Source organism: Neopsephotus bourkii, unplaced genomic scaffold, assembly GCF_033783945.1.
Source record: "Neopsephotus bourkii isolate Nb327-2 ecotype Australia unplaced genomic scaffold, CSIRO-AGI_Nbou_v1 NB_1373, whole genome shotgun sequence".
NCBI lineage: Eukaryota > Metazoa > Chordata > Aves > Psittaciformes > Psittacidae > Neopsephotus > Neopsephotus bourkii.
This window is the reverse complement of record NW_026901852.1, coordinates 5,178,912-5,194,159: the sequence shown is the minus strand read 5'-3', so window position 1 is coordinate 5,194,159 and position 15,248 is coordinate 5,178,912. Positions and strand designations below refer to the sequence as shown.

The window sequence follows — 15,248 nt, the reverse complement described above, 5'->3', positions numbered from 1 at the left end:
AAAACATGGGTTTGGCAACAGAAAAGCTCCCCACTGAAGTTTTATGAGACCTTTTTACTGATGGAATAATAATTCTTTTGGCCCTTTAACCATGCTGCTGCTTTCAGGTTAGGATTCCTGTGAAAACCTAACAGAGGTTTCCAAGGGAGGCTGATTCCTGCAGATCATGCTGAGCCCCCAGCCTTCTACTGTACCTCCAATGCGTGCAAGTTTGGTTTTGGTTAAGCTGTACTGACTATCACTTTGCAGCATCCCTCATTACCTTCCTTACACTCTTCGATCACTTGTTCCACATGCAAATGAACATGTAAGACACAGAAACAGCAGGTATTTAAATACTCTTCACTGAAATGCAACAAGCTGTCCCTTCCCAAGTGGTATGAAACTCCATCCCACTGGGAATGCCAACCCCAGCACGGCACGGCTCGGCTTTGCCTGGCCCCTCCGGCCTCGACTCAACCAGCTCTTCTCAGGAAACCTGCGCAAACTTCATTATCACACTGCAAAACTTGTTTTAAATCAACCAATAGCTCCAAAAGTGCTCAGATTATAAAAAGCCCAACTGCAAAATTGCCATTTCTTTAGGAAAACAAGTTTAAAAAGCAGGAATATAATTAGAACATTTCCATTTGAAAGCAAAAGGAACAAATCCCTCCATAGGTTTTAGGAAAAAAAAACAACAAACACACCCCAAAAGCAAACAAATGCAAACGTCTACATAGCTTTGAAAATAGAGTAGCAGCCATTGCACACAAAACTGATAAATAAGCATATTTCAGGGGCTGGATCAGACACTGATGTCCTGCTCACTGGAAATACTCCTTCGCTAGCTAGAAACTTTGTTTTGTTACTATAGCTACTCTCACTACAAGTGGCCCTGACTAAGGCATGAGGCATTTGTTATATAAAACCTCGACACAACTGCAGCCTTAAACTTCACAAAGCACCGGCTCTGCGCAGAGTCCCGCTTGCAAATTCTATTCCAAGCCCAACTCAAAATGCCTCGCGCTGATTAGGGCGCGCAGTTTAATGGCACTGTTTAAATGATGAACTCATAATCAGCATTGTTCATGATATAGGCTAAAACTGTGAAGGAATGTAGATGGACTGAGCAAGACAAGCAGTGACTTCCTCCCTGGACAATTACGCTGTTGGCAGTGGCTGTCGTGTACAGGAGAAATTGGCAATTGAGTTTAATAACATTTGCTGAGAGGCCATTGAATTTGATGGGAGAAAAACGCCTGTAGCCAGTTTGGATAGCACTGGGTTGAAAACACACATCCTGCAGAAGTGCGAGGTTTTGCTTTGTTAAGTTTCATCAAACAAAGCTGATAATAATGTAACATCAAGTATGAAAATAAAAGAAATACCCTCCCTTCCTTGGCCTTTAATACATTCTGATTTCATAGGATTCTTTTCTTGTTCTTCTGGGGGATATTTTCAGCCAAACTGCTATTATGCATAATCCTGGAAAAGTGGTTTATGAGCTCCCCAGTGAAAACAGAGAGATGACAGGGCCTCATTTTTTAAGGGAGTCATCTGATGCTGATGCTCCAGTACCATGCGCCAGTCCGACTCAGGCCATCTGCACTGTTCTCAGCTCTGCTTTTGCCCCTACTTGGGTAGGGTAAAACAGTGTGGCTTTCCTTCCCTTCAGCTTGAAATCCAGGCACTAAGCTTTCTCTTAAAATGCCAATAGCCCAAACAGAACCTGCTCAGAAGCAATGATAAGCACTTACAAGTACCGAGGTCAGAAAAATCCATGTTTGTACACTTGTTTTCCTGCAGTAAAAGCATCGCTTAGGTTGGGGCGAAGGCAATGACACGGGGTTTCTCTAACACAGGGCTATATAGCTCATTTCTGAAATGGAAGATGTAGCCATTTAGACTACACAGTTTCAGCTTTAAGCAATCTGAATGCTGGAGAAGACTCTTTCCCTTCCTCCCTCGGTGCTGACACCCTGCACTATTCTTAGTGTGCAGAAATCAGCGGTGTTAATTTCGGCGTTCACACATCGGAGGAAGCATTTAGAATTTATTCATTCATTTGTGAGAACCTGTATGTGGCTTTGTCCCTAATGGCAGAGCAACACTTTTCGGTTTTAGCTGTGACATTCTTTGCAACCAGTCTTACAGCTTATTAACAGCCTCCTAAGTGCTGAAGAGCCAATCTGCCCTATGCTGTAAGAAACAAGATTTCCTTAAGGTGCTGTTTGGATGCAGAATTGCTTCATTGGTTCTTCCCTGTACTCACAGAGACACCTAAAACCATGATTTCTCCCTCTCCCACGACTTGGCAACTAATCCCACACTAATGGCCTAGTCTATGTAGGCACATAATGAGTACCTGCTGGAATACATGATTTGTGAGCGCTGCTTCTAGCTTTTTGTGGCATAGCAACTTTACACTGTACTGTTGCTTATGCTGTGTTGAGAAAAGAGTAAGTTATTTTTCAGCTAGGATATTGCTTACATCCAGAATTCAAGGCACGTACTGCTGTAACTTGCAAAATGAGACACTGGCTCTGCCATGTGCAGGGCCCCTTATATGAGATCAGAAGTGGATATTGACATGTCTAAAATTCATTTTTTGCAATAGAAGTCTGCAGGAGAACTAGGTGGAGAAATGAGCAAAGTCTAAACTCATAACCTGATGCACATCCAAAGACAAAAGTGTATTGCAAGGATTAGGAAGTTTCTGAGCCAGGGAGGCATCTGAAGAAGGTATTTCATTCTTGTAAGACCAGTTTTACCTCTAGAACATCACAAATATGTACTAGAACCCTTTACATGCTTTCCAATGTAGCTATCACAGCTAACAAGCCGCATACAACATTCCTTCCTGCATCTTATTTCGATACTGTCCTTCACAGTATCATCATAGGGCTTAAATAATAAAACTAACGTTGCATAAGTTTAACATGTGCTTGTTTTTACACTCCCTAAGAAACACACAGACACCCACTTGGACATCACCACCCTACAGGGTTTCCCTTCCTCTTCTGCGCAGGACTATGCCCCTGCTACGCGAACCCTTGACAGGGAAGCAGCAGGCAATTGCTGGTTGTCACTGAGAAGGATGCAACATAATCCCAGAGCTGCTGGTAGAGCAGGTTCCAACACCTTTTGTGCTGGAAAATCACCTGGTGTAACGGCTCCAAAGAGTGCATCTATTATGTTTTGGGTTTTTTTCTGTTTTTAAAGTGGATTTGAGAAACCAAACCTTTTTCCAGTTGGCATTTCCAAACTGACAATATGCAGCCTCTTGATTAAGGGGGGATACAGTTTGCACCCCTGGCAACAAAAGATTCTCCAAGCACTTCCATCTGCTTTAATGCTAGAGCAATAAACAAGAAATGTACCATCCAGTTTAGTTTCAAGAGAATGTGCTTGATTGAAAGATAATTTAGTATATGTACCCTGACTCCTACATGCAATTGTGTAAGAAAAAGCATTAATTCACACAAGCGTTTTGGATGCAAAAACCCCCCTCCAAATGATTAACTCTCAGTACCATGGTGCACAACTCTAAACAAGTCTTTCCATACCACAGCAGTAGCATGGAGGCTCAGAAAGGCAGAGAAAGTCTCTGCGCTCTCCCTCTCAATGAGCCATTCCTTCCAAAGGCACAGGAACAGCACAGATTAAAGCAATCCCAGGTAGATTAAGGATTCCCTGGGGTGAGATCAGCACATCTGGCTGGCAGTAGCATGAACTACCAGAAATGAACACTGGCCCCATGCCACTAACTAGCAGCTTCCTGAGGTGCACATCACTGGAGCTTCATTTTAACCCAGTACATGGGACATGTAAGCCTTGGGGAGTGCTGTGTGCATTAGCACGTGCTTGGATAGTGCTGGCCAGGGAAATATTTGACCCTTTTGCTCTCAGAGTCCCAGTCTGCTATCCAGTGCTAGTTATCACCAGCGCTTTGCCTGCCTTGCTGGCAGTCACTGTAGTTTGATATGTCTAGGCTAGTCGATGCCCAGCTGAAGAGCTGCTGCACAGTCCAAGGCAGCCCATGGGGCCTGCAAGGCTCACGAGTGTGAGCCCAAGCAGCACAGACCCACATCTCTATGGAGGCTGCCAGAAGCAGCCCAAGGAGATGGGATGAATCCAGCCCAGCCATATCACCAAGGGGAGCAGCCCCAGCAGGATGGGTATACATTCTGCAACTGGTGCACCCACTGTTTCTCACTCCCATGAAGGATGGTCCAGCAGCCAGCATCTATCGTTCTGCATCCTTATATGTCAGGGAGCACCCCACTCCTGGTGGGGCCATGGATGCTGGGATTAGCACCTGGGTCTGTGCAGATGCCACACATTCCTCACCTCAAGTGCCATTTTTGCAGTACAGCTTCTCCAAGCACTTCCACTGCAAAAGTATGGGAAGGGCTGGAAAAGATTCCAAAGATGATCCTCATGCCTGTACTGTATCCCTTTGTTTCATGTCAAGTTATGTCATTCTTACTTTGTTATGCTGCACGCTTAAGTATTACCACAATTTATTAAGCCAATCACAAGATTTTTTTTTTCCTTTTCTACCCAACACAGCAAATATCTAATTTTTGAAGAACCAAACAAAATGACTGGTTATTGAAACTCATGGGGTGGGAGGCACTGATTCCTCTTTCACTCAGTAGCACAGCTCCTTGCAGCTCCCTTTGCCCACTGGCCATCTCTCCTGTTCATTACACTGACTGCAGTGGCACGCTATAGTCTCAGCTGGGTTCAGAGAACCACTGTGCTAAATACCAACAACAGAAGGACACTGACCTTGTCCTGAGAAAATAAAAAGAAAAGCTACAGAATAACCTCAAGTCATTTCATGTGCTCAGATGGCAGATACAAATGGCCAGATTCCAGGAGAAAAAGGTTAGCAAAAGATGCTCAGGAGTCTCTTCGCTCTGAATTCCAGCACAACTGCTTACGTGTAAGATCTTCATTTCAGGTGGCAGTTATCACCTTCTTGCCACTTGTCCAGCTGATAGATGCATATGGAGTAGAGGTCACTGCACTCATTTCCTGACCTGCAAGATCTCCAGCAATTCACATTTCCAGCTGCAGTGCTCAGAAACACAATTCTACATTTACTTTTGCAGTCCTGGGTTAAATTTTCTGTTGGTGTACGTAGGAAGAATTCTGTTACTGACTGCAACACTTGATTAGAACCATTTAGCTCTCAATCCTTGTGTTCACCCTTCCTCTTGAAACAGTCTTACGACAGACTTACTGCAGAGCTATGTGCAGAACAGAAAGCTTCAAGCCAAGGTGAAAATGAATAAAGGAAAGACAAAACTTATTCATATTATCTGCTTGGTGTTGCAAAAATGTTAGCATATTGTGAAATGTATATGAGCATTTTAAAAGACATGTTGCCAATGCAGAACTTCTGTGTCAGTCTCTTCGATTATAACATCTCCATTCATCATTCTTTTTCCTTTACTAACAAGGACTAACACATTCAGTGACATGAGCAGTGACTAATATCAAATACTAGGACTATGCCTGCTTACATTCTTGGTTCGCAAGACATTCGTGTCAATAGTACACGTCTTCAATGATAAGTACACTTACCATCTAAGATGCAATTATTGCCAGTGTTTCTGGGACACTGAAGAGCAAGGGCTTTCCTTATTTTCAGAAGTTAAAAACCACATTTGTGCCTGAAAAACTACTATATTCAGCTTCTGTTCCCTGGTGAGTTCTTCAGCAAGTCTGAACATATCCCCCCTCCCTCCTCTTTTTGAAGAGGAAATAATGAAACCCAAAACATTTTGTACTCATCAGACAAACAAATACTCCTAGGACCTTAGAGCAGAAGTCACTCGAGTCTGAAATTTCCAGCTGGAGATGAAAAAAAAGCCAACCCTTTCATTGAGTGATCAGAGATTTATACCCATCTGAGACACAACATGGCTTGACCACACTGTGATTTCTTGGAAAGCAATTTACTGTGCTGAAAAACAATTTGCTAAGCGTACCATCCGTGCCTCTCTCTATTTCAGGACCTGTGTTTTCCAGAAATGATTATCATCAGCAATTCTCAGTAAATGCTAACAATTCTGCGTGTTGAAAAATGAATTCTCAATCAAGAAAGGACTCCTGATCATCCTTGCATTTGAGGGGTTTTAAAGGTCTCAGGAAATCCAGGAATGCCTAAGAAAAAAAACCCACAAAAAATGACCCAACCAAACCCCAAAACCATCTTCCTCCGTTCCTCTGGCCCCTGTGAGTGCCCCAGGAAACAATTTCAGATTATCAGATCTGTACGTTTGACAGCAGACTCTTCACAGCCTTCACCTTCACTAGATGTACAGACATGAAAAACAGCCAAACAGTGGTTTGCTTTCTGCTTTTACTCATATAATGAAAAAGCCCTGAAGGAGTTCAGGTCAAGAAGGTTCTAACCATGTTTTCCAGCAGAACTAACGTCTGAAGCTGCTAATAAATGGTGGTACCCTATGAACCCCTCTGTACCCATGTGTAGCCCCACAGCAGGAAGGGAAGGTTTAGAGCTGGGCTTCCCACACCAACACCATGTTTTCCCCTTGGTTCTCTCTTTGATTTCCAGGCATGAAGCATGCCTCAGGTCCTCCTCCTGGTCTCAGTGACCCAGGTCTACCCTTGGAGTTCACAAAACTGCCCAGTGGAAACACTGATCCCAATCACCAAGTCCCTCACACTGGGTAACCCCTACATGCATGGACTACAGCTGAACATTATAGCCCACAGAGTTCCTACTGCCAACTTGACTCTGCTGCCCAAACAATATACACATGTTGTTTTTCAATATATTCCAGCATTCAACATAGACAGTCAGGGCTCCTAAACACTTCCTTTGAATATAAAGCAGAACATCCAGCAGCTGTTTGAAAGACAGTGGCACTTAGCAGGGAGAAACGTGCATGTTGGGGGACTAACTCACTGGTACGGCAGGTATCTACAGTGCACTGGAGTGAGCCAGCAGGAACCAAAAAGCATCTTCTCTCCATCCAGGTGAGAAAGTACTGGCAAGAAGTTAATTGCATAAGATAAATGCAAGTAGAAGAATATAAAATTGACATTTTGCTCTTTCAAAAAGCAGCAGTGCTGAAGGAGCAGACTTTATTCCATTAAGGCCTGACTCATCAAAGAAACACAGATTTTAAAGATCAACAAATAACTTAGCCAGTTATTACTGCCACAAAGCGGTTTGCAGGTTTCATTTTCCTCTGGCTTATCAGTAGTCATTAAGCCTTAAAATGTCACGTCAAAGCAAGACAGCAGCCCCAACAAATGCACAGCAGGGATCTACACCAGAGCATGCAAAATCTGAGCTTAAAATCCCAAACACAAATTTACTGATGTTCCCTTATGGAACTTCTCGCTTTTACACAAATAAATCTGATTAGCAACTATCTCATCTCAAATCAGCCATATTCATCAGCCAATTCCTGCACTTTGGAATTTATTCTTAAATTTCTGAAGTGAAGCCTATGCATTTGCAGTACTTGTGTTACCTCTCAATGCCAAAACTAGCATCTGGAAGCACTGCTGCTCGCTATAAAGGTCTTAAATGAATGGAGGCAGTAGCCATTTACTCAGGTGGCAGGAACAAAGTTATTATGAAGTAAAATTGATCTTTCATCTCCATTGCCACTAAGGTTGCAAAACTGCAGAGCTGTTCCTTCTTTTCATTTCATACTAAGAAAATAAGTCTGCAATAGGTTTCCTGTCTAAGCTCTGGTTTATTCCTTTGATTCATAACCTGAAGCCTGTGCTATGAGGGAATGGAATCCTCCCCATGTACCACTCAATCCACGCATACAATTTTAAGATTGATACATACACTAACAAATCTGGTCCTGGCACAAACAGACATGAGCCAGCTAGGGAGATATTTCTTCCCACTGCATTAAGATGGTGGATAGAAAGCTTATCATGCTCATCTGCTCAACTTTTGTCTTAGATCAGACTGTGACCCTTAGAAAGGGGTGCTTATATCTGTTTCAACTTGCCAAAATAAGAATCCAGTCTTGGATAGGTGTTACGATGAATAAAAGTCAGAAGACTAGCTTAAAGCTCTCCTTTAGTATATCAGCAACATTACCTGTTCCACAGACTATAGACCTGATTATTGCAATGTATCACCAAGGAGTTTTTTTGTTAATTTTATAAAACCAACAAGGAATCATAACATGCCAACAAAAGCAAACATTCATGGTTGCTATAGCACAAAGCCCAATTTCAACCTTTCTAAATCTACATAATACATCTCTTTTGTTTAAGTGAAGCATGTATTCTGAAAACAGAATACATGTTTTGTACTCTTGTAGCACAGTACTGTCATATCACCTAAGTACATACTTCCATCTTTTATTATTCTTATTAATGTATTGGGCATCAGCACAGAGATTAAACACATTTGTGGGTCACTCTCACCAGCCAGTGTGTGGACACACCACTACAAGAAGTCAGCTTACAAGATGTCCATCCGTAAGAGTTCTGAATATCCTATTTATAAAACTTGTCTAGTATGATGAAATGCTACAGCCAAAACATTCATTTATCCTTGTTTTAGATCCTCAGATCTTGCATCCTTGAGGAATTAAAGCAAAACAATATCCTGAGAACTTTAACAAGTTTGTTTTATCACCTGACAAGATGCATCAGACTTCCTTGCTTCTTGCCTAATGAACTGCAATCATATAGGCAGGCTGAGCTGACTCTCTAAAGCCATACTTCTAAAGACAGGTCACCACCACTTCTGTGGTAGAACCGTTCTCCAGTACAATCACATTACCTGAGGGCGAGGTGGGAGGTACAACTATCCTAACAAAAACTGTAGTAGAGTCTAGGCCTAAGACAAAGGTTTGCAAACCATCCACTGAGAGGCAAGTGACTCCTCCTTATTGATGATTATAGGAAAGATGACGGTTCTACTTTATTGCTGTCAATGGTATTATATAGTTCTCCACTAATTCCCATGAAGATATTGCTCAAAGAAGACAAGAGATGTTTATTTTCAACATACAAGAAATAGCTTGACAAGCAATGGAAAAACATAAACCAAACCAAAAAGATGCCAGTTTAATCATGAGTTTTGAGATTCTGATTTTGCACTGGGGATTCTCCATAGCAAATGGAAGCACCTGGTAAATGGCATCGCTTATATAGCACAGAATGGCTCTCCCCACAGTAAGTCTGCACCACACTATGACAAATAAACCTTGCCAGATGATTACTGCACGCATCCTTCACAAAATTAATTGTAGTAGTGATGAAGTCAAGGACATTTGCTATCTGTAAGCCACTTCTAGAAGAGGACTTTGTATTTTGAGGGCTGGCTGTAGGAAAACCACTACAAACCTCTCTGCTAAAATAACACACAATTCTCCATGCAAAATTTACTTACTGTATTTTATTGAGGGTCTCCAAGACATACATTTAATATTTCTTTGCCTTCTGAGCTTTCTTTGCACTACATTTACAATAATTACTTTCATGATAGCAAATATCTGGGTAGAACAAAAGCATCTGCATTTGACAGCTACGCTGCTCTAAAACACCACCCCACCTGCTTCTTTTTGAGTCTTTATTTGTAGAATAGCAGCCCTTTCTAAACGTTTTCAGTTATTTCTCTTTAAAACTAGTTTTGAGACTCAAAGCAACAGAATAGTGACTTTACACTTTAGGAAGGAAGAGGAGGAAGTGGCTATTCACTTAAGAATTACGAGTCCTGTACCACACACAGAACTGTTACAAAGACATGATCATTTCAGCAATTAGAAGCTGTTGTACTTATGTCAGAAGAATGTATTCTTGTAACTTAAAGGGGAGCTATCCAGGGGACAAAAAACAAACTAGCAAACAACAGAACACATTTTGATAAGCAGTCTGGGAGCAATTATAAAGCAATGGAGTATCCATAATATTGATATCCTATTTCCAACTGTAGGGTAGGTACGGACCTTAATCCTTCAATGCAGGGAGCTAACCAAATACAGATAAAAGATGACCAGAGAGCAAAACAGTCCCTGGTAGAGTGGGTGAGTCCAGAGGACAAAGTCAATCTTACACAAGTGAAACAGGAAGGAGGAAATATTACTACCTGAAGATAAAGGACCATGTCAGATAGGCTCTGTGGTGAGCTCCGCAGGCTGCCAGACCTATGGGACTTCTGCATGGGACACTGTGAGGTGTGAATACAGGCTTTAAAAGGGGAAATTCTTTCTGTCTAGAAAAACAATGCACTATTTTAAGAAGATCACCTGGAGGGCAAGAGGGGTAGCTCACGAATATTATTTCTTCCAGGTAAAAAGATCTATCCCCAAAACAAGCCTAGGGAGGTAATGACAGCCAGTCCCAGGTAGAACACTGCCTGAAAGGATGGTTTTTGAGTTTGAAAAAAGATGAAGGAATCCATCTTAAGAAAGCCTTGTAAACAGCATAACTGACCTAGAGGGGAGACAGTTGATGCTATCAGGAGTCTTCTCTCCCAAATTAAGCTTAAGACAGTGCTTTGAAATATATACCAAACCTAACTGCTGATGCTGCATTTACTAACTTCTTTTAAAAGCATACCAACATTGACAGGATGTACAAGCATGAAGCTGTACTGTGGGCAGCCTGCCTCCACAGGAGCCAGGGCTTTTTCAGGTGAAAAACCTGAAAAATACAGACAACACCTCCCATATAAAGGCTGTTATTATTTCTACTTTTTATATTCATGGCAATGAATATAAAATCAGTGTATTTCTACTGGTTCATCCCATCTTGCTATAGCTCTCATTCTTCCTCTATCCAGTCTTCCTCTGCCATTGCTTGACAGTGTATTGCTTGACAGCGCATCTAAGTGCTCCAATTCAGCCATTCACTGATTAATGTAACGTATTTGTTACTATATGCTGCCTTTCAATCAGAAGTGATCTTCCTAAGCTCATTTTTTTTTAACAACTTGTGCTTTTGGATATCCAGCTGTTCTTCAACATTCTTCACCAACAGCTTGATCCAAAACACTCCACCTCTCACTGTACTTAGTGTCTAGCTTTCGTATCCCTCCTCCCTATGCATCAAGCCAACCACTGAGATGTGAAGTACGTGTTTAAGTTTAAACAACACTCCAACAAGCAGCACTTATAGACACATTTGGGACAGTGTTATGTGGCTCATGCCAAAGGATGCCATGTGTTAGCTGAGCAATGCAGTGTAGTTTTTCCAGTTGCTTCAACCACTAACCAACTACGTGACATTGTGAACAATCACTTCTTTAAAGTACACAGTGCAAGAATTTAATATGAAAATAAAAAGTGAGAACAAACTCACCTTAATTACATACAGAGAGCAACAAAACAGTATGAGATGTCCATAGTTTGGCCAGCGAAGACCTTAATTTTTTATGTATTATTCTTTCTTTTGTTCAGGATATACCCCCAGTTAATGCTTTAATTTTTTGTCATCTATGGAGCCGTAAAGTCCTTTAATGCAGCTTTCACCTTCTTTTCTTGATACATGCCATCAAACTTTGCTTCCAAAAAGAGCTGCCATTAGGAAAGAAGCCCTCAGGCACCACATTACACAGTTGCCTGGTTCATACCAATGTGAATTGGGAAAAATAATCAACCTCTTCTAAATTCAGCTTTAAACTCACGCAGTTGAACTTGCCTATACTATTTACATGAAATATCCTGTAGTCATTTCTCATGGTAGTAAAAATTCCTACAATTTTTCTATAAGGCAATAACAACTGGAGATACACAATAGCATCAGGTTTTTCTCCCTTCACAGAGGTTTTACAAAGCACTAAAGCCCTCCCAGCATAAACTGTACTTTAGACCTCTAGAGAGTCTGAAGCAGTTGCAGATTTGAGTCTGTAGTCTTCTTGCTCCTGCCCCCCTCCCACTGGATTCCTGTTCTTCCCTTTCTTCAGAAATGCTTGTTAAAATTTTCATTCCATTTTTTTCCTGTCACACTCTTTCTCCATTCCCTCACTCATCACTTATTTGCTGGCTGCTTTAGAGAAAGACACACACAGACAGACTGGCGATAGCAGCAGGCAAGACGCCAGCCGCTATTCTTGCATCCATGTGTACCTGTGAACAAGTCTCATTGCCAACTGTGTTACGTATCACAGTGCACGCAGGGAGCTAAGAGGGGTTCTTCCAAGAGCACACACTCTAGAAAGCCTGTGTCTAGGAATAAGCATGAACCTGTGGCTTTCACTACCAATATTAATCATTTCTATCAGAAACAACCTATTCTGCTACTCCTTCCTTGCAAGGTCCTTCCGCACATGAAGAATGGTACTGACAGAAGCATAGGATATAATATTGTTTCCCACTTTGGGGCAATCAGATCACCAGACAGTGCCAGGAAATCCACCCAGAAGTCCTCCAAGCTGCTTTGCACACACTGTGGTTTGTCCTCCCCCAAAACATAAATTATCTGTAAGTGCTAGAGGAAAGATCCAGGACTTGATGGACCAGTTGGTTGATCTGACATGGCAAATACTCTGCTCCTCACATAAATAACCATTTTCTTCTTCCTGTCTTGTCTAGCTTTGAGTGTTTGAGGTCCTCAATGAACATCTGACCCTTGACTGTAAGACATGAGGTTTTTACTATGCCTATTACTTTCAAACCACAAAACACAATTTAGCAGCCACTGGAGTGTTTCCTGTTTCAATCATACCCATGTTCACACTCTGAAGAGACACTGGCATCATTTTAAAAGCTTCTCCATTACTAATTTTCATTTCATTCTCAAAGATGTGCACGGACAGTCTTAGCTCCTCACATACGCAAAGTAACCTCAAAAACACAGGCAGCGGAGCTATTTTAAATGCCAACATGCAGTTTACAATCAAAAGCATTATATGCTGATATAGCCCCATAGCTCTAAAAGACCCTAAAGCATTCATGCTCCCATTTAGATAGGCTTAGTCTCACTTGGAACATTCTCGTGCTTTGGTTTAGAAAAAGTCCCAGTCTGCTGCTGGACAACACCTGTGGAGAATGCTCCCTCTCTCCAGAGAAAACAGACTGTCTAAAGGCGATGCTGCATGGGTTTAAAACATCAGTTGGTCTTGAGTTGGGTCTTGAGCATCGCAACAGGATTTTCTGCAGTTTGGCTGCAAAACTCGGCCAGCATGCAATGACCTGAGAATATCACAATAGCTTGTTTTTTTGGCACAGAACAGACAAAGTCATTGTTTTGAAATCTCATGAAAGTAAATTGTAAGGAATTCAATTTATCTCCCTTGGATGGATGAAGGACTGAGTCAAACACAGAACAGTGCAAACCTCTGGCTCCAAGAAGTCTGTGCTGGTTCAAACCTGCTCTTAGGCAGCCAAACCATCCTTTCCACTACATGTTATTTCAACTTATGACTTTCAACTGATATTTTTCCCTAACTGTGATGTTGCAGCAAGTTGTGTTGTACATGAGCATCAAAAGAATGGTCAATAAAATGAAGAATTTGTTTGTCTTTAACCACGGAGTTTACCACATACAAAATGATTTGTGATACACACAAACATCATCATAGAAGCCTCACACTCATTTTTCCATGTGTAAAGTGACATATGAAAAAGTAAAGGGAGATACATGGGAGAAAACGCCATCAGCACAATACAGAAAGACAAACAATGGAAAAGCAAAGAAGCACAAAGATTAATTCTGAAAGCCTGTGAAGACAGAAAATCAAAAGAATACCCTGAGCTTCACAATACAGACAGGAGAGTGGCACACCAGTAGCAAACCTGATTTAACAGAGCTAGTGAGCAGATCATTCCTGTCGGGATGTACCACGTCATGCTGTAACTCTTACCTAAAGCTTTCTGGGTACTCAACCACAGCCATGTTGATAACATCCAGTGCATGCTGATAGTGCTTCTGAGCTGAAAAGAGGAGGGCCAGTAGATGAAGTGAATTCATGTCATCTTTGCACAGTTGCAGTGCTTCTTGAAGATGTTCTATAGCATCAGAAATCTGGGAAGAGACAGGGGTAGAAATAAAACCAACACATTTCTCCTTCAGTCATTTGTTGTATCTCAAAGGTAAGAAAAAAATACAGTCATTAGAAATTACAAAGAAATCTTACTTAGGCACCTATGAGAAAGAGTTCCACCATCTGAATAGACTGCCAAGATTAACAGACTGTGCTGCCTGAAGAAAAACCACACATTCTAGAGAAAGGAATCTGCAGCGTTACTATATCACTGCTTATAAACAGGAGAAGCAGACCTGATAAATCAACCCCCTCTTATTTTGACATGGTGCTCCTGTGCTGTGAACATCTCCACTACAATGGCCCTATTCTCAACTCCATTTCTAGGATGGGTGGTTGCCCTTCACCTGAGGGACAGCACACATCTCTGCTTCATTTTGTCTCTTGTGATGGCTGTACAAGGTCTTTCACGACTCGGATCAAGAACACAAAAATTGGACTGTTCAAGGGTAAAAGGGTCAATATAAAAGAGTCAAATAAAAGAGTCAAATGCTGTCAGAAAAAGAAATATCTTTGCTAGCAGCTATGTAAAGAGCAGTCCTGACACTCGCAGCAGCAGCATGTAATTAGAATAAAGTCTCACTTGGCAGAAAACTTAACATCTATAATGCATGCAAGTATATCACATGCGCTTTGTGATCTAATACCCTATTTTAGGCTACCTGTTCAGAAGGGAACTTCTTTAGTAGATTTTCTTGCCTTTGGCTACCAGTAAGTTTTATAAGGAGGACTTTTTATAAAGTTCTCTAGTATCTGAAATCCCTGTTACTTAGGTTATTCCAGATCTGTGTTTGGCCCTGGATGCCTGCAGAAAGCAAGACAGAAAATGAATACATTTCTTTTCCTCATATATATTTCCCCTCCCGTTCCCTTAAGGGATGAAGAATATATTTCCTTCTTTCCTACTATGAGAACTTCCCACCTAGCAAAGCTCTGCAGACACTGGCATACCACCAGTGTGACTTCCCACCACCTCCACAGATCACTCAGTAAAACAGGTAGCACGTAACTAAGGAAAGCACAACGACACTGCCTGCTGTTACAACAGAGGTTGCTGGTTTTCTAGATGCCAGGTGTCCCGAAGGGAGCATGGTACATACGCTGTTCATGGCGCAACTTAATCCTAATGTGCAAGTGACATTTCTCTCTTACTGAGCATACGCAAGCCAAGTTACTCAACTGCTCTATTACTGGTGACTACACGCAAGTCTGGAGATCAGTGCAACTGCTCCAAAGACATAACCCCAAACTGGCCTTT

The 15,248-nt window shown here is 41.7% G+C and overlaps 1 protein-coding gene across 9 annotated transcripts in view; it reads right to left on the bottom strand.

The window, feature by feature from the left end:
• The window catches only part of TTC7A (tetratricopeptide repeat domain 7A), a 166,500-nt gene that overhangs the window by 72,848 nt on the left and 78,404 nt on the right, over positions 1 to 15,248 (bottom strand). For all 9 annotated transcript variants that reach the window (XR_009727492.1, XR_009727491.1, XM_061367221.1 and 6 more), the window contains one exon: positions 13,811 to 13,971. Coding sequence is in view for 7 of the 9 variants with exons in the window: in XM_061367221.1 (XP_061223205.1) it covers positions 13,811 to 13,971 (161 nt within the window). In the remaining 2 variants the exon portion in view is untranslated. The remainder of the gene's footprint in view (positions 1 to 13,810; positions 13,972 to 15,248) is intronic.